This window comes from Aquarana catesbeiana, linkage group LG03 (genome assembly GCF_042186555.1).
Source record: "Aquarana catesbeiana isolate 2022-GZ linkage group LG03, ASM4218655v1, whole genome shotgun sequence".
NCBI lineage: Eukaryota > Metazoa > Chordata > Amphibia > Anura > Ranidae > Aquarana > Aquarana catesbeiana.
Genome location: NC_133326.1, coordinates 122,161,586 through 122,181,550, shown reverse-complemented (window position 1 = coordinate 122,181,550; position 19,965 = coordinate 122,161,586). Strand labels below are relative to the sequence as shown.

Here is a 19,965-nt window from a genome sequence, read left to right as displayed (position 1 = left end):
CTGTTTTATGGGAAAAAAATCTTAGTCCCTTCTTAGGGTTTTGCTCAGCATTATGAAGAGGAGTTCATAAAGAAATGGGCAAGCCCAGTTGATGACCCTGCCATTTCCTACCTTGATACCTGTTCAGAATGTTCTGGTCTTCAATGACCCTGTGGACAAAAAGTTAGATGCCATTCTTAAGGCATTGTTCTCCATGGCAAGTTCAGCTATGCAACTTGCTGTTGTGGCTGTGTCAGTTTTTCAGGCCTTGACAGTTTGGTCCAAATACATGGCTAGGGATCCCAGATCCATTTGGACCTTTCCATCTGTTCTGCATCAGCTGGAGCTGTTGCCTGTAGCTCTGTGTTGCTGTCTACATGGTTTAGCAGATACGTTCTGCCTTATACCCAGGGTGAGCCTCCTGTTGGTACATGTGTAAAGGATCCTTTGGCTCAAGTATTGGTCTGTAGAACTTCTGTGCTAGAAGGGAAGAGTCCGTTTTTGTCCCAGAAAAAATGTCAAAACTCCTACATTACTTTTCTGCCTTTTGGTTAGTTCTAGTGTAGAATCTGTGCTCATCAGTTAAATATCTGATGTGACCACTATCTATTTTTTTTTTGTTATAATGGGGGTGGGTAAGTTTGCACTGTCCACTCCACACACAGCCCTGATATTACAGTATTTCCAGGACCAATGCAGACCAAGATGGGTCTTTGGTCCCAGAGATCATAAAGAGCTGCATTTTTTTCGAAGGCCTTACTGTCCATGTCCATGTCCAAGTCAGGAATCCCTGTACCTCTATGCGCTTCTTTGAGGAGGCGCATCCTCTTGTCAGAGTGAGTGGATGCCTGTTGACCTATTCAACCATCTAGTCCAAGGACATTTCCCACACCTTTGTCGAGAACATCATGTACCGGGGCTGCGATTGAGCGTTTTGGTCTGTGCCTTCAATCTACTTCATGATCTAGACCAGGGGTCTTCAAACTACAGCCCTCCAGCTGTTGCGGGGCTACGTGTCCCATGACATTCACAAACATGACAAGGCATGATGGGGATTCTAGTTCCTGAACGACTGGAGGGCCATAGTTTGGAGACCTCTGATCTAGACTATGCCAGCCTTCCCGCAAGGGTAGATGTGCTCTCCGGCGGCTCCTTTCTCAAGGTGTCACTCCCATTCTAGAGAAGGAAAGGTTCCAGGGTTTCTATGCAAATCTATTCAAGCAGATGGAGGCATTTGTCCATTCTGGATCTTAGAGTTCTCAATGGGGTCCTGTTTTACTTTGTGTCTTTTTAAGATCAGTTTGCATTAAAGCAAGGAAGCATAAGACTCCTGCTGTGTTTTCATGTGCTTTACTAAACAAGAATGCTGCACAAATAAACTAATGTATAATTTTAGAAAAACCATACACAGTATCACAAAATTAGTATACAATATACACATGCACAAGCTATCTTTCGTGTCTAGCAAATGGGTATAGATGCAATAAGGATACACTAAACAGTTACTTAACGTGGGTGGTAGGTTTCGTGTCATCCCCACATGAAGATCCCTCCTTGCACAGTCTTTCTTTGGTCTTATGGAGTCTCCTTCCTCCTCTATTTTGGAGTCTGCTTTCTTATACCCAGGATTTCTTCCAGGCTGTGCCTTGCTTCTCGGAGTCCTCTAAAAAAAAAAAAACCCTTTGTGGCCTGTTCAAGTCCTTTGTTCCCTCCTCCTACTTGCTGCCAACATCACTTGAGGTTTGTGACAGACTCTACCAGGACAGGGGCTTTTGGAGAGGACTAGAGGCAAGCTTCCTACCCACTGATTGTGGCCCATGGAGAGAGCAGATCATTTTTCAATGATGGACAACCACGTGATGAACTCTGACAGCGAGGCTTGGATTAATACTCTGAATAAGGGCAATAAAGCATCCCTTCTGGAGTGGATGGAAAGATGTAATTTTAATCTTGTACAGGTTAATGGTCAGAGGAAATATAGTGGCCCTCCTGCAGACTGGGTTTCAGAGGCTCCTTCACCTGGGACAGAAATATTTATCAACAATTACCCTCAAGAAATCTATGGAGATAAATTAATTCCACCTTTTTCAGGCTACTGGAAGTTTGTATGAGTTTGGCTCATAGACTGCTGTAGACTTTGCCGGACAGTCTGAAGATGGGGTGGGATCACTGTTTGTATGTCTTTGTCCCATCGTGTGCCTCCCTAGGTGTGGATTCCTATTGTTAATGAAGTGACTTATTGTTTCTGTCTGTCTGATCATCTCTTGGAGATGTGATTAATATTGTGACCACTGTACCTTGTTATCAAACCATTGTGGGATGTTATGTTTTTATGCTTATAATAATGTGTAATGTAGGTTGGTTGTAGGTTGGGTGCCCGACGGTCTGGGCACCTAAGCTGATTTAAGTGGCTAGTTGTTAATTAGTTCATGTTAATTAGATCACTATCAGCTATTAGTTGCCAGAGGTGGATTAGCATACTGTTGGCTGTTCCTTTGTTATGTTAATTATATTCCTGTATACAGTTTTCTTTGCATTTGATAAATGTGATTAGGCTCACCTGATCTGATGTGCTATATAATCTGTGTGATTTTACAATAAAGTTAGTTCTAGTTACAGTTTGCATCTAAGCTAGTGTTTGTATAATCTTGGGTGCTCAACTACAATACCCAGTTCCTGGGTCCAAACTGGAGGCAGCTATATCTTGGCTTAGGCACTCAAGCTGGGTGCTGGATGGTTCTGTCATACAGTTCCATAAGCTCCATGAATCAAACAAGTTAATTAGCATATGAATGAAGGAAGCCCAGCTTCCTGGTCATTGTTTCACACAATGGCCACTTCTTCACTCTCCTCTCCACTATCCCTTTCCCCACTTTTTTATTTATTTGAAACCTATGTTTGTTTTGTCACGTCTTGTTTTTTCACGTTTTGCACGATGAGTAAGGATGCGGGTCCTCGGGCCAGCCCTGAAAGTCTTGGGAAGGGGTGAACATGGCCTTTTGGCTTAGTTCGCCCTCTCTCATGGGGTCTCCCTTCGGGGGAGCCCCACCTAGTACTTGGGGGGGTCCTGTTTCGGCAGGCCCTCCAGAGAACAGGGTCTGTCTGGTTTCGGCCAGATAGACCATTGTAAGTACCTTTGTCCCCGCAGGAGCATAACGCCCCGGGGGATCAGGGAATTGGCACGTCTGTGTACCCGTGGCACTTTTTTGTGAGCACTCTTTATGTGTGTGCACATTTTTTATGCACCGGGTGAAGTTTTTGGGGTGTGTTTTGCACGCCATAGGCTTTCAAAAAAAATGAAGGAAGCCCAGCTAAAAACAATACATGGTCCCTAAAATGTATTCTACCTATATTTATGCTATAAAAATTACTAAAATAGCGTTAGCAACACAACTCCTTTACCTGCAAATCTTCTGCATGGAATCTGCTCAGTCAGTCATTGCTTTTCTCCAACTGGGGGATCTTTTGGCTTCTGTTGACATTAAGGTTGCCTACCTACATATCATTTTCTTACCACGTCAGCGCTACCTGTGTTTTGCTGTGGGTGAATAACATTATAAACTGTTGCCTTTCCTTTTGGCCTGTCCACAGCAACTCATGTCTGCACCAAATTGTTGGCACCTGTCTTAGCTTTGCTCACTCTTGGGGCATTGCCTTTGTGGGTTACCTGGACAATCATTCCTGACTCTGTTTACCAGTGTCCTATGGACAGTACAGACCCTGCAGAGCTTTAGTTGCATCCTAGATCTCCTAGATGTCAGAAAGGGATCTTAGTATCTAAGCCTGATCTTGGAATGGCTCTGTCTGGGGTCTTCCTCCGACCTGTCTCTGACCTCATGCGTGCATCCCCTGTGGTTCAGGGGCGACCCGACCATATACTTTGGCATGCTGGTTTTGGGGCTTTGGTGACCTCCTTCATGATGATTCCTTATGCCCTGTTTCACTCCTGGCTATTGCAACTCAAAGAAGGACAAAACTGACCTTGCCCTGGCATGGGGCTAAGATCATGTGTCCTGTAATGTATTCCACGAAAATAATTTTGCAGGCAAGTCAAAATCCTGATTTGTTTTTTTTTCTTCCCCCAGGTAGGAATTTAAACCTGTTGGACCTAAAACCCTTTACTCTCTAGCTGTCCTCTAACCTAAACTGCCAATAAAAGCTGTTTAATTCTTACCGATCAGCAGCTCCAAGCTCCATCTGCTTCTGCTTTACTGTGAAGAAAAGCTGTAGAATTAAATTTAAAAAAATGATTAGTTTATATTTATAAATTTATCAACAGCACAGTATGTAATCAGGAAAAAAAACATCAAGTGCTTGTCTAGAAGCACTTTGGTGCTCAACATGAGGATTCCAATTGTATCCTGTGGTGCCTTTCACACCTGAACTTTGTTTTTCTTGAAAGTTGTCGCTCAGTTTTTTTGTAAAAGTACATGAGCTTATTTTGGGGCACAGTTGCTTATCTTTTATCCCCATAGACTTTAATGGCAAAAAGTTTTTCCGTCTGTTAATGACAATTTAAACTACCGTATTTATCGGCGTACAACACACATTTTTTTCCCCCCTTAAAATAGGGGGAAAATCATGCGTGTGTGTTATACGCCGATATAGGCTGCCACCGAGGGGAAGGAGGGGACGAGTGCTCATGAAATAGAGCCGGATCTCCTGTGTACTCAGCTCTGCACGTAGTCACGCTCAGTCCTGCCCCCTGGACGGCTCCTAGCATGGACGTCCCGGCATTGGACTGGCGTTATGTCCATCATAGGATCCAGGCCACGGGGCGGGACTGGGCGTGACGCCGAGCCGAGTATACAGGAGATTCGGCAGCACTCGTCCCTACCTATCCCTCAATGGCAGCATATATAACGGCAAGGCTGCAGGTGAGCACTGATTAGACTGCATATGGGCACAGATCAGGCTGCATTGATGCTCATTGACCATTATTTTGCTTCAAAGTGGTTTATTTTTTAAAAAAGTTTTTTTACCTGAAACTTCCCTTTTAAATTGGGGTGCCTGTTATACGCCGATAAATACGGTAGTTAAACTTTGAAAGTGAAAGACAAAAGCAGACTAGTAGACTTTTGCCTGTTCCTACACAACAAAATGTATCTTTTACAAGCTCACACATTGTTGTTTGTTTACTCTTTAAGAGGTTGGAGTAGGTGAAGGGAACAAGACCATAGTCTACAAGCCCCCCGACTACAGCCATTCTCAGAATTCCCCAACAGGGTGGACACACCAAACACTGGTTGGATGCAGTTTTTTTGTTTACGCACTTTGTAGGTTGTTGTTTGATACACTTCACAAATAATGCAATGAATAGGTTAAATTTATCAAATTTGCAAAATAACTAATAATTATTTATTATAAATGTTTTATCTTTTATATAAAACGATTACCAATCGTGTATCGCTTTGTGAAATCACTTTTTAAATTTATAAACTGTCACTGAAGCTACACACAGTTAATTTATGAGACTCCAAACTGGCTTACTCCTGATGTTTGGGAAAGGTAGACCAATCCTCTTGCACCCTACTTGATAATGAAAATGGGATACCCAATTAAAATCTTAATGTAAAATATTAATGCTCAAAGCAAAACTTTTTGAAAAATCTTTTTATTGGTTTTAATGTCACAGACAAATAACCAACATACAAACATAGGGGTGTAAAGAGCAGTGACCCACAAACGGGTATTATAATATTATACGTATCAATAAAATCAAACAGTGAATTATAACCATTAAACCCACATAATGGCTATCAATAAGAAAAATAACAGTAAGGCAGACGCTATCACAGTGAGATGGTAGAAAAAGAGATGGTAGAAAAAGTCAAAGCGAACTACAAGGCATTGTTAGGCCATAGACCCCTCTGCCAACCACTTGGACCAAATCTTATTGTTATTTTTTTTAGGACAGCCTCTGTTAGCGTAAGTATACTTATAAAGGGGTAGGCTTTCGTTGACCAGCTATTTCCAGAATTTGATAGGTAGGGGAATTGATTTCCTCCAGTGGAGCATAATGGTTTTCCTGGCATAAAATAAAAGCAAACGAACTAAAGTTCGCCCTGCCACAGTGGGAATTTGATGTTCAATGAGCCCCAATAAACGGACTCTAAGCAAAACTTTTAATTTACTTTTTTTTTTTTTTAAATCTGATTCTAGTCTGATTCTTGTTTTACTGTTTTTTTTTTTTACATGTTTTCCAAATAGTAATAGAGATTGAACATAGCATTTTCCATTCCTGTTTTTTATATTTGTTCAGTCAGCGGACTGATACTTTGACTTCTTAGCTACCTTTGCTGCATTGCTAGGATATATTATTGGAGTAAACTGTATTAGAATAGACAACATTTTTGCAAAGCCACACGTTTGAGCATGTTTCACTTACTGTCTATACCTAATTAAAGAGCAAATGCTATTTGGACTGGGCTTCATTTATCAAAGTATCTGAAAAAAAATCAGTTTTTCCTCTGTAACATATGACCTCTTTTAAAAAATATTTATAATTTGGTTGCTGTGCAGTACAAACCGTTCTTTTTGGCACTTTAATAAATTTAATAAATTCATTTTTCACATACTGCATTGATTATAATGCACTGAACACACAGCTCATATTTTTCTTTTTTTTTATTTGTTTTCGTGCAGGGATCATCGGGTGAATAAAATTTATCACAAATAGAATGATCAGCAGACGTTTTTAAAATGTGTTTTTTTTATTGTTTTTCTTTTTTTGCATGAGTGCAGGTGAGGACTGGAAGAAGGCCCGGGCTATGAATTCCTCATCTCTCCACCTTCTGCAGCCCCTCGACATTGATTTGCAGATTGGAAAAGCCATGGTAGAGCGAGACAGCAGAATGCCAAGGTGAGGGTCTTGTACAGTTTAGAACTTTTTCTTTTATATAAACCTTTGTACCAAACCCACTGTCTGATTTATCTACTGTGTTCTTTCTGTCAACAATTTTCTGCAACCAAACATTAAGACCCAGAATATGTTGAATTATTTTCTGAAATGTGTAAATGCAAATGCAAATCTCAAATGCAGTATTTACCTGCACATTACTAATTGTGCGCCACTGCTGGCTCCAGATAGCACAGTACTGCTTCCTCGAACAGTATCTTTTGCACTATGCAGAAGGGACTGCATACGTGCTGGAATGAGAGGGGGTGGGGCGCAAGGGAGTGGCTTTCTGCCCTGTAATCTGTTTCTGGGGATGCATATAAATGCCAGATGGGGAGTGCACATGCAAAGTTGTCTCCATATGACTTTTTAGAGTGACAGAGCCACTCGAAAAAACAGGACAGAGTTTTTGCAAGAGAGGAATGCAAAGCAAAACAAAGGTGTAAAATAAAAGTATGATGGTAAAGAAAGAGAAACAAAGATGGTAAGCGCTGAGGTCAGCAGCACTAATTGCTTTTTACATCTGTGGCTTGGAAAATGATTTTTATATAAACACATGAGCACATTGTTATTTTACAAAGTGTTTTTCTTGCTCAAATGTAATAATGTGAGCTTTGCCAAATGCTTTAGGCTAAGATTATTTTCATTGTAGGTTTAAAGTGTCTGGAGAGTTACCATTGTTGCGCCTCAAGACCTCTGACCGCAAACTCCAAGGAGTGTTTGAACTTGTTAACAGCATCCCGCTGCCTCAGCAGCATGCTGTCACTCCAGCTACAAAAGAGAAGAGAGTAAGTATGTTTCCACAGGATTGAGTATTTTACACAAAAACAGTTAAAGGGGTTGTAAACCCTCGTGTTTTTTTACCTTAATGCATTCTAATAGCCCCCCCCGTTTTACTTACCTGAGCCCTGGAATTTCACCCGGCGGAGACACACTCTTCCTCTGCCCGACGTTCTCGGCTCTTGATTGGATAGATTGATAACAGCGCAGCCATTGGCTCCCGCTGCTGTCAATCAAATCCAATGACGCGAGGGACAGGGCCGAGTCTGGCAATACATGTCTATGGACACAAATGCTGGACTCGGGAGCGCGCTCGCAAGGTAATACCATCAAATTCTTGAGGAAGATCTGCTGCCCTCTGCAAGAAAGTTGTCAATGGGAAGAAGGTTTACCTTCCAACCTGACTATGACACCAAAGCACACAGCAAAAATTACCACACAGTGGTTGAAGGAGAAAATGGTAAATGTCCTTGCATGTCTTAAGGCCCCGTACACACGATCTGACTTTTTGATAACAAACATGCAAATTAGCTGTCTTAAGGCAACATCTGACCGTGTCTACGCTCCATCGGACAAACTTTTTCGGTTTTCATCGGACAAATGTTGGCTGTGCGAACAGACAAACTTGGTGGCAACAAAAGTCCTATGTCGGCAAGTCCAATTGTGTGTACACAAAACCATCGGACTTTAGTACAAAGTACAAACACGCATGCTCAGAACCAATGCAAAAGTTCAGACAACAATACAGAAGTTAACAAAAGGGTGGTGTTGGAGAAAGTCCTCTTTTGAAGTGTCGTCAGTACTTTGAAACGTCACTACGTTCATATTTGTTGCCTAAAAAGTCCTGCCGTGTGTATGCAATACAAGTTCACGGCCAACGCCCTTTGGACAGAAATCCACGGAAAAGTTTGTTTAAAGTCCGATCTTGCTTTAGTCAGAGCCCAAACTTAAACCCCATTGAAAATTTGTGGAATGACTTGAAGACTGCAGTCCACAAATGGGCACCATCAAATTTAACTGAACTTGAGTAGTTCTGCAAAGAAGAGTGGGCAAATATTGCAAAGTCTAGATGTGCAAAGTTAGTAGAGACATATTCCAACAGACTAAAGGCTGTAATTGAAGCAAAAGGTGGTCCAACAAAATACTGACTTAAGGGGGGTGATTTTTTGCAAAGCAACGAAATGTGATTATTTTAAAGTGGGCGTATCTTTTCTATACCCCACGGTGTATCCTTTTATTTGTTTGGGTTTAATACAGCTTTAAGTCACAAGGTCACATGAATTACTTTACTTGTGGTCATATTTTCTATCTGATGATTTTCAAAGATGTACAACCCCAAAACCAAAAACGTTCTGACGCTGTGTAAAACCTACATAAAACAGAATGCAATGATTTGCAGATCTCATAAAGCCATAATTTATTCACAATAATAAATAGAAATCATTTCAAATGTTAAAACTGAGAAAATTTATCATTTTTTACCATTTTAGGAAAAAAAGTTCTGCACTACTGTGACCCAGTTTTAGCCATCAGCTGGCTAAATCCTGCTGTCTGCTGATGTCACTGAGCCAGGTTCTCAGAGATCCTGATGTTAATGTCAGCATCCACCCAGATGCCTGATTACTCTGCAGCTTGGCACTCCAGTGAGTGTTGGAGGGGCAGATCACAGACTGAGAACTGACCATCACCGCTCTGTGCTTAGAGTGGCCCAAGATTGAGCAATCAGCAGTGTTTGATCGCTCAGTTGGTGTAGAGCTGGCGTGGGACAGCTGCAACATCAGATCGATGCTGCATCTACATAGGTGAGTATACATTTTTTTTAACCCATACTTCTGTTTTAAAGTGGTTGCAAAATCACAAGATTTTTTACCTTAATGCGTTGCCTTCATTAGGGTGAGAAACCTTTCAATAGCTGTTGGCTTTCCCCCCTGAATACTTACCTGAGTCCTGTATCTATCCAACAATGTGCCCGTCTTCGGCAGCACTGCTCTTTCTCCCAGGTCTCACAGGGCAGATTGATAGCAGCGGGAGCCCTAAGCCCCTGCTGTTAGTCAAATCCAGTAAGGAAGGAGGGGGCGGGCCCAGTCCATGCTATGCGTGTCCATGGATACACACAGCCTGGCTCTGTAGCGAGCCCACACCTCTGTCCCCATAGCAAGCCGCTTGCTATGAAGGCAGACACAGAAGAGGGAGGAGCTCAAGTGTGTATTAGATTCATCAGCATACAATAACAGCTTAAGTCAATTAAAGTGTGCGTTAATTAATAAGCAAATTATACACAGGCACGGAAACACATCTGTTATGCATTTGTAAGTTGAAACTTCTGTGTTTTGTGAACTACTAATAGGGTTTTGTTTTTCTCTGAAAAATCCAGATCGCCGCTGTCCCGATTTTATCCAGAAGACCAGAAAAACTCTTAAAACAAGAAATTGCGAAGTCTCTTTTTATAGAGGCAGACTCATCAGGTAGCCACACATTGCATTTATGCTTGTTGTGCATGTTCACCTCATAAGGATTAGGCTGTTTTTCTTTTGCTGCTATTTACCCACTCCTCTTTCCCCAGTATACTGTATATATTTTATGAAACAACATATTAACCCCTTCATGCCTAAGCCTTTTTCTGACATTTGCTGACATTTAAGCAGCACAGCCTTTACGACTGGAGGAAAAGCTTTACTTAACTTCAGCGCCAGAATGGTAATCCACTATGTCAGAGAGAATTTAAGGCTTGGGATTCAGATGCATAAGACAAAGGATTGAGGCCATTTGTCCCACATGGCCAGAATGTTGAGTTGCAACTTCTAAAGGAAGCAGACCTAAGCCTGTCTTGGATAGAACTTATGGCCCATCCGCTGTCCACATCCCAGGCATGGTTTCTTATTCATGAGCGTCTGGTTTTGGGGGAATGAGCTGTCTATCCGTAGGTCTTTCATGCCTTTTGCCCCAGATGGGGGGAACACTGGGTGTGCTCTTTCTGGTGTCCAAATTCAACAAATACTAGACTGGTTTGTCGTCCAGGGACCTTTTGGCCTTCACAGTGCACACCGCCTGCCGTGGGATTAGCTAAGTCTGTTTTATGCCTTTCTGCTGTTCCGGGCCTTTCGGATTCTTTCGTCACGACCCTCTTGAAGGCTAGTAATTTGACTTCTTGTAAAGCCTTCCATCACACCTGAAGGAAATAACCTCAATGTGTCCAACATTAATACACTTGTTGTGATTTTGTTTTCAGTGTCATTTTGTTAATAATATCTACACTAATATTGTTATATTACCTGGTTATTAAAGGGTTTTTTTTTGTCCTGTGAATTGGGTTTAGTGAGGGCAGTGTTGCAGTAAATATTTTGTTGTTATCGCACCTGAAGGACCTATTTTGTGTGGTGCATGTCAAAAGACTTTCACCCTAGATCGTACTCTGTGGGATGTATCCTTTCCTTCCTCCAGTCTGGTCTCGACCAAAAATTGGACTAAAGTACCATTAGTCCCGGTTCACACTGGAACCACATGCAATTTGAATAGGAATCGCACTGAATTCCTGGTCAAATTTCATGCGATTCTGCAGCAGTGTGATTTGAGCCATTCATTCTGTATGGCTCAAATTGCACCGCATCCACACCAAAATCAAGCGTGACCCTTTTTTTTTTTTTTTTTTTTTGTGCCGCACCAGAATCTGATCGCATGGGGTCCGATTCTGGTGCGGCAAATAAAAAAAGTCATGCTTGATTTTTGTGTAGATGCGGTTCACTTTGAGCCATACAAAATGTGATTTGTGAACTGATTTCGGGGTGTCGCAGTGCACCTGCAGCGGTTCGCATGAATGGGGTGCGATTTTGAAACCCAACAGAATTTGCTGAAAATTATGCATTGCATCAGTGTGAACCGGGTCTTAAGGGACAAATCTCATCCTTGTTTTTATGAGACCTTCAGACTCTTATTCTCTCATTATTGCCTTTGTTCAGGCTTTGTTCAAGCCTCCTCTGATGCCAGTTTCAGGTGTAAGGTGCTGTTTGCTGCCACTCTGAGTCTGTTCAGCCTTTCTTGAACTTTTATGTGGGCTTGTTTATTGTTTACTGTGTTTCCAACCCCTCAGCTGGACTGCTTTTGCCTGTCCTGGCCATAGTGATTTAAAGAAGATTGTGTCCTCTGTCTCTTATCTAAGTACTGTTTTTCATTCTTCTGTTTATTTGAAAAACTTATCTTTTTATTAAAAAAAAAAAAAAAAAAATTCTACAAAAAAAAAGGAAGATTGTGTCCTGCACTGTACAATCAGGAAATAAATTCACACAATTTCCCCCATCAATACAGACAGTGCTGACAGGGGAATCCCTCCTGCTGAGCTAAAGTCTGCTCGCAGCGTGGGGGCCGGAGATGCAATCCCCGCCGGGAGAAGACCCTGATTATTGCTAGCGGCTATAGTGGATGCTAATGATTATCATAAGAGAATCTGGCAGGCTGGCTGTACTCGATTTGATCAACTTGGTACTTTCAGCCTGCCCATTAATGGTTTGAATCTTGGCCAGTTCAGCAGGAATTCGAACCATGTATGGCCAGCCTTACTCGCGCTCTCCCTACCTTTATCTCACTAACTATTGAAGTTTATTTACCATTGCTGTGTACATATGTCTGTGTTTTTTTCTTTTTTCTTTTTTTCCCCTCAAAGACTTTCTTATTTAACATTCTTCTAATACTTTGAGTATTAGTAGTACTGCTTGAACTTTGAAGAATGGGGACACACAAAGCTTGTTCATACAATTTGGGTGTTAGTGCTAATAAAAAAATTATCACGAACACTACTCAATTGTTCTTGTTGCAAGTGCACTAATACAGCTACAATCACCTCAAGTACTTTCTGATTCGCGAGTGCTGAACGAGTATGCATTTTCAGAACTCTAACCTCACTTGATTTTGTATGCAGCATGCTTATTCAGTGTCAGTTTTGCTAAAAATTATTGAAGCCAGAGACAGCCCGGCAACAAGTATGTTCAAGTGATCAGCAATTGTAGCCTCATAATAGTTTTTATGCAGGTTTTTCCAATGAAACAGTCGTTTTTGCCATACACAGATATAATCATTCTACTGTTTTGTGTGCTTACTGTTTTTTGCAGACTCCGATGAAGAGTTCTTTGACACTAAAGATGTTGATCCTTCCTTTGTGAGCCCTAACCCTGTTCCAAAAAAGCCCTCGCTTGAGGATAATTCCAAACCTGCAGCAGACACTACTCCTGAGGAGCTGACAGATCTGCACCTGAAATTTGAAGTTAAAGAAGTAAGTTAATGTACACAATTATCTCAATACATTTATAATTAAATCATTTTTTTGCTGCATCAGATCTTACTACGTGTTTTGTGGTCCTCTAAACCATATGGTACTTTGACTCTTTAGGTTATTTTGGAATTGACCAAACAACAACAGAAAGAGGAGACCACAGTTTTGGTGTTCAGTATACAGCAATTGGGTACTGATGCTTGTGTTAAGACCTACAATCTTCAAGCTGTGGCCTATCTAAAATCAATTAGTCTGGACTACTATGATGTTCTAGGTAAAGCAAACTACACATTATCATGTTAATTGTATTGTGAAAATTAACCCTTTCATGACTAAGCCTATTTTTGACATTTGGTGTTTACAAGTTAAAATCCGTATTTTTTGCTAGAAAATTACTTGGAGCCGCCAAACAACTTTTTTGGGAAAAGGGACACTTTCATGAATTAAAAAAAAAAAAAAAATGTAAAGTTAGCCCAATTTTTTTTCTATAATGTGAAAGATGAGGTTACGCTGAGTAAATAGATACCAAACATGTCATGCTTTATAATTGCACGCACTCGTGGAATGGCGACAAACTATGGTACCTAAAAATCTCCATAGGCGACGCTTTAAATTTTTTTTTTTTTATGGTTACTAGGTTAGAGTTACAGAGGAGGTCTAGTGCTAGAATTATTGCTCTCGCTCTGCCGATTGCGGCGATACCTCACATGTGTGATTTGAACACCGTTTACATATGCTGGAGCGACTTCCGTATTAGTTTTCTTTGCTGCGCGAGCTCGCGACGACGGGGGTGCTTTAAAAAAAAATGTTTTTTCCTTATTTATTTTATTTATTTTTATATTAATAAATTGTGTTTAAAAAAAAAAAATGTTTTTTGATCACTTTTATTGCTGTCACAAGTAATAGGTGGTGACAGGTACTCTGTATGGAGGGATCGGGGGTCTTTAAACCTACTACCTTGCACTTCAAAGTATTCAAATCGCCGTTTTCGGCGATTCTGAATACTGTATATTTTTTTTTAAACCGGCGCCATTGGCAGCCGAGTAAACGGGAAGTGACGTAATTTCCGTGTTTACAATTAGCAGACTGGAACGAAGCCGCTTACGGCTTTGTTTTAGTCTGTCCCTAGCCGGATTGTTGATCGTGCCTCCTGGTGGAACGGGAGGCCCGGTAAGAGCAGCGGGAGGCGGAGACGTCCCCCCCCCCCCACTCCTTCGGTATAACAACCGAGCGGCTTTTAGCCACTTCGGTTGTTTTCCCTGGAAAGTTGATCGCCGGCTTTAAAAAACAGTACCGGGATGATGCCTGCAGCTGCGGGCATCATCCCAGTATAAACCCTGAAATCCGAGTACGCACATCTGCGTACGCTCGGCGGGAAGGGGTTAATGTTTTTTCAGAGTAACACTTTTCTAATGCTTCACTGAATGCATTACTTAATATTGCTGTTTCATCCTCCTGTGTCTGCTTCCCATTTGCTTCATACTTAAAACTGTGAATATTAATGTCCATAATATTTATAATTTGTTTTATTATAATTTTTTTAATAATAAGATTTTTTTTTTCATGATAATGTTAATAAGATCGCTTGAAGAATTCTGATTTCTATACAATTCTGCTTGCCCCTTTTTGCTTACAGTAATCCCTCTTTATTTTGAAACAGCACTATGTCTATGGTATCTGATGACTATGGTATCTGTTCAGCTTATTCTATGTATTGTAGGACTTAAAAAGGTTTCTTTTAGAGCTTGAGAGGTTTGACTTGCTCCACCCTTTAAATCTTAGATACTACTGACAAGAAGTGCATCTGCATTTTGCCTGTCCAACCAGGGAGTTAGTTCTGTGCTCAAACAAAAAAGCCCAGGCTTTGTTTGTGGCATTGGCGCAGTAAAGGCTTCTTTCTGGCAACTCGGCCATGCAGCTAATTTTTGTGCAAGTATCGTCGTATTGTGCTCCTTGAAAACAACCACAACGTCTTTTTCCACAGCAGCCTGTATTTCTTCTGAGGTTACCTGTGGGTTTCTCTTTGTATCATGAACAATTCTTCTGGCAGCTGTGGCTGCAATCTTTCTTGGTCTAGCTGACCTGGGCCTGGTATCAAGAGATCCCTGATCTTTCCACTTATCAAGTGATTGAATAGTACTGACTGGCATATGCAAGGTTTTGAATATCTTTTCGTATCCTTTTCCATTTTTATAGAGTTCCATTACCTTGTTACGCAGATCTTTTGACAGTTCTCTGCTCCCCATGGCTCAGTATCTAGCCTGCTCCGTGCATCCAAGTGAGAGCTAACAAACTCATTAGTATTTATACACAGACACTAATTCCAATTTAAAAAGCCACAGCTGTGGGAAATTCACTTCTAATTGCCATTTTAACCTGTGTGTGTCACCTTGTGTGTCTGTACCAAGGCCAAACATTCCAGGGTATGTAAACTTTTGATTAGGACCATTTGGGCGATTTCTGTTATCGTTATTATTATCACCCAAACTACTATATGAAAATAAATGGCTTCATATGATTTTGAGTGGTTATTCCCTTCTCCTGAACATTTTGATGCCTTGTACCCTATGAAAGTGTAATTTAGGAAAAAATATACTGTTCTCACTGTGGATCTGGCAATTCATGTACTGAATAATCCATTTATTGTTTCTATTCCCTCCTTTAACCGGTTCAATACCGGGCATTTTCACCCCCTTCCTTCCCAGACCAATTTTTAGTTTTCAGCACTGTCGCACTTTAAACCACAAATAGAGCTTTCTTTTGGTGGTATTTGATCACCTCTGCGGTTTTTATTTTTTGCGCTATAAACAAAAGAAGAGCGACAATTTAGAAAAAAACACAATATTTTTTACTTTTTGCTATAATAATTATCCCAATTTTTAAAAAAAAAAACAAATTTTTTTCCTCAGTTTCGGCCGATACGTATTCTTCTACATATTTTTGGTAAAAAAAATCGCAATAAGCATATATTGATTGGTTTGTGCAAAAGTTATAGCGTCTATAAGGGAGCAGCCATTAGAGGGAGGAGGGCCAACAATGCTGAAGGCTCAATACAATCCCATCGCTGCATATTCAGGATACAAATAATCCAGCGTGCCCCTGGGAGACAGCAATACACTGCACGTTGGCCCTCCTCCCTCTAATGGCTGCTCCCTTAATTAGGAATATTGTTTACATGCCCCTGCTGAGATATTTAGCTATATCTAATATACTTTCTTACTGCTGTTTGAACTTTCTCATGCTACCGTGACTTGCATGATTTTGCATCCCAATTTAAGATAGAGAGACATATTCCCTTCTCTGTCTCATCTGTGATCCTTGGCTGTGTCCTGAGGAAGCCTAACGGTGAAACATGTAGACATACAAGGGCTCACTGCACAATAATCATAGATGCTATATGTTACAATCGTCATTGTTTTTTAGATATTGTATTTTTCAATAAATTTATACTTTTTATACTGCTATATCTTCTCCACTGTTTCTTAGCCAAAAAAGTCCGCCTCCCTGGTAATACTCAGTACTACCTTATTTTGTATCCTCAATGATTTATGGACGTGGCTTATTTTTGGTGCACTTTCCTCTTTTTTTTGTGTCATTATTCTTGTTGCAGCTCTTGCCCCTAGCCCTACTATTCTGTTTAGATGACATGAAGAATTAAATCAGATCTCCAAAACGTCCTTACTTTCAGTGCATATTTGCAAAATTTTATGGATTTAAAGTGTTTATTACCCTAAAAATAAAAAAGAAAAATGGATTCTGTTCCTTTAAAGCATGTCATACAGCACAGTGCTTGTACTGTGTAATTTGGCCCCCTGTATCACCTAAAAAACCTGGCTGATCCTGCCTGGCTATGCCCCCCCCCCTGTAAACTGACCACGGTATATCATGGCTGCTGAGCCTTGACACCGTGGTCAGTTTACGCGCCTCCGTCAGCTGCTCTCTCTCCTGTCCTCCTCTGTCCTCTCCCGCCCTCCCTTCCTGCCTGTCAGCTCCATGTCTGTGCCTGCCCCCTCCCCTCCTGCTGCTGAAATTACTGTTGATTTTTTACACCATCCTCTCTGTTTATTAGTCCTCATGCACACAGACTGTTAAAATAACGTTATGAAAACGCCAGTATCTTTGCAGTGATTTTTTTTTTAACTTTTTTCAGCGTTTTTGCAATAGCGTTTTTGAGCGTTTTTGAGCGTTTTTCCACGTTAGCGTTTTTTAGCGGTTTTTTTTTTTTTTCAATTTTTTTTTCTTTTTCAATGGATCAAAAACGTTAAACGTTGGTGAATGACGTTTTTGAGCGTTTTTGAGAGTTAGAGCGTTTTTACAGCTGAAAAACGTCTCTCAGAACCCACTGGTCCTGGGTTTTTTTTACAGCTTAAAAACGCCTATGCCACTTGCAGCTCAAAAACGCCTAGGTGGGCATGAAGCCATAGACTATCATAGACAAGCCTTTTTAAGCTGCAAAAAAAGCTCAAAAAAGCAGCTGTAAAAACGTCCGTGTGCATGAGGACTGAATGTAAAGTGCTCCAGTGTCTGTGTTTACAGAGGGCCGATTGGTGTGCTCGTGACCTGCCGCCTCTCTCCTCCTACCCTCCTGACTGACATCAGTGGGGGTTCCTCGGCCCCACCCGCTGCAGCTGTCCAGCTGAGAGAGGCGGCGGGACACGTGAGCGCCAATCGGGGCTCTGTAAACAAGTATATAGCTGCTTTTTTTTATAAAACACAGACAATGGAGCATGTTACATTAATAAACAGAGAAGATGGTGTGCATTGTGCACAGTGGGTTAACAACCACTTTAAGCATAGTCTGGGAACCATCCTCAGGAAAGGTGCATTTTATACATGCCCTTTGAAGGTGAGTTTCTCTTTGGAAATTCCTTTTTTCATGGCAGACTCTCCACCTCTAAGCCCACTGGACCTACTCGGAAGCCTTTTTCCAGTGAAGGTTTCCCCCCCACCGTGGAGGTGGTGTAGGGAGAGGGGGATGTTTTCTGACATTTCCTGCAGCTTAGAACAGAAACATCCCAAACTTTTATTTCTCTTTGAAGAAAAGAAGAACATTTCACTTTATCTTAACAGAGGTACACAAAAAAGTTTATATTGCTGTCCTCTATCTGCTCCTTTCTGAAATGCATCCATACTTGCTGCTTCACAAAAGCAAACTGTTTTGTCCTGGCAGATAATGAAATGTTAAATGATGGTTATATTTTAGGCTACAGTTAAATAGACAGCCCACAAACCAAACCTAAAGCAATTTACAGCTTTATAATAAAGTCGTAATGGTTTGCTTTGCACACTTTTGCTATTAAAGCGAAAATAAATTGCAGAAAAAAAAAAACACAAAAAAGCAAAGCCCTATTTGTTCGTACTCCCCCCTCCACTGCCGCATTTGGCACTTTTTGTGGGGGAGCGCGGGTACCTGCATTTGACAGGTACCCCCTACTACTTTTGGGTAAGATTGGCGATCTACAACATTTTCAGCTCCACCTTCCTCCCACTGCCTTCTGGGATGCACGCAGGCCCCAGAAGCTGGCAGGACCATTCAGAAAGCACGGTCCTACTCACGCATGCACAGTAGGAAAACGACTGTTAAGCCTGAAGGCTTTGCTGCCGGTTTCCCTTACTTACAGTGCTGGCACCCGAAGCCGATTGATGACAGACTTACTTTATGACAGACTTACCTGAAAACGAAGTCCTCCAGCTGCGCGCTGTCACCGCTGAAGGTGTTTCCATCTTCACCCGGTCTTCCTTCTGGGTTTGCGGGCTTCAGCGATATGAATGGCCGAGCCGTCAATGACGTCACTCCCACGCATGTGTGTGGGAATCACTTTTTACAGCACGGCTCTGAAGGAACAGTAGGGGTATCCGGTTCCTTCAGAGTGCATGTGCCGGTGACGTCACCAACTGCATCTAAAGTAAATATGTACTAAATAGGAGATATTTACTGTATTTACCTTATTATAGGCTTACCTATAGGTAAAAATCGTACAAGGGAGTTTACTCCTACTTTAAGGGGTTGTATCTTTAGTGCTATACATCTGCAATGACCTCTGCTAGATACATTGCTGCTTATTTACATACTGTTACTGAATAGTAGGGAAATTAAAACTTTATTTAAAGTAGAACTATAGACAAAACTTTTTTTTTTTTCAATTTGGATTGTTAATTTTGCCATCTGTGTCATATTGGGGAGGAGCCAGGTCACAAGGACTAGTGTCCCCATTGGAAAATGTCCCGTCTATTACTTTCCTGGGGACAACCTAAAATTTTATTTTACTTTCAATGATAATGGCAAACAGGATAAATAGAGAGGATAAATCTCCCTAATGGGGATAAAGGCAGCAATAAACGCCTAATAGGTGTTCTAATCCAGCTGTTTTCAACCAGGGTGCCTTCAAGTTTCTTCAAGGGTGCCCAAAAATTGTATACAAACCAGCAAGTGAATCAAGCCTGCATTTTAGTTACACAAAGCCACAGGTTTCATTGTGCACCATTAAAACCTTCCAGCTTCCAGCGTCCTAACAACCAATGACATAATTGGTTGATAAGGATGGTGTCGGGCGCCTGCACAACATCCTTGTTTGCCCTTAGCTACCTATACTTATACTTTAAATGTAACAAGGCAATTGACATAACCATACTTTATTAATTATTCAGGTCTCTGCACACAACCTCTTCATCTAATAAACTCTTCAGATAAAGAAGGGCTAGATCTCTTGAAAGTGGAATATATTAAGGTAAGATATTGTCATTCATATTATTCTCTAATGGTACTTGGCACATGTGCATCCATCTGCAGTTGAATTTGTCTCTGAAAAAAGTACCTCAAATGAAAGAACATTTTGTTCATTTTTTTTACTATTTTGCATGCACACAGCAAGGTAAACCTTTTTTTTTTTTTTAATTTTTTTTTTTTTTTTTTTTCAGGCTGACAAAAGTGGTCCAAATTTTCAAACTACTTTTGAGAACACCGAACAGACCCTAAAGGTACAAACTGTGAAATATATAAAATTCTGTTTTATTCTTGATTTCTTTCTTGCTCATTGAGAGAGAC

General features: G+C 41.0%; 1 protein-coding gene and 1 pseudogene across 1 annotated transcript in view; both read left to right on the top strand.

Annotated features, from left to right (window-relative positions):
• Positions 1–19,965, top strand: part of VPS13C (vacuolar protein sorting 13 homolog C) — a 548,274-nt gene that overhangs the window by 184,861 nt on the left and 343,448 nt on the right. The window contains exons 26-32 of the mRNA XM_073619118.1: positions 6,724–6,841; positions 7,530–7,665; positions 10,032–10,122; positions 12,760–12,920; positions 13,038–13,194; positions 19,569–19,648; positions 19,839–19,898. Coding sequence (XP_073475219.1) covers positions 6,724–6,841; positions 7,530–7,665; positions 10,032–10,122; positions 12,760–12,920; positions 13,038–13,194; positions 19,569–19,648; positions 19,839–19,898 — 803 coding nt within the window. The remainder of the gene's footprint in view (positions 1–6,723; positions 6,842–7,529; positions 7,666–10,031; positions 10,123–12,759; positions 12,921–13,037; positions 13,195–19,568; positions 19,649–19,838; positions 19,899–19,965) is intronic.
• On the top strand, positions 511–683 carry LOC141135800 (U2 spliceosomal RNA; annotated as a pseudogene).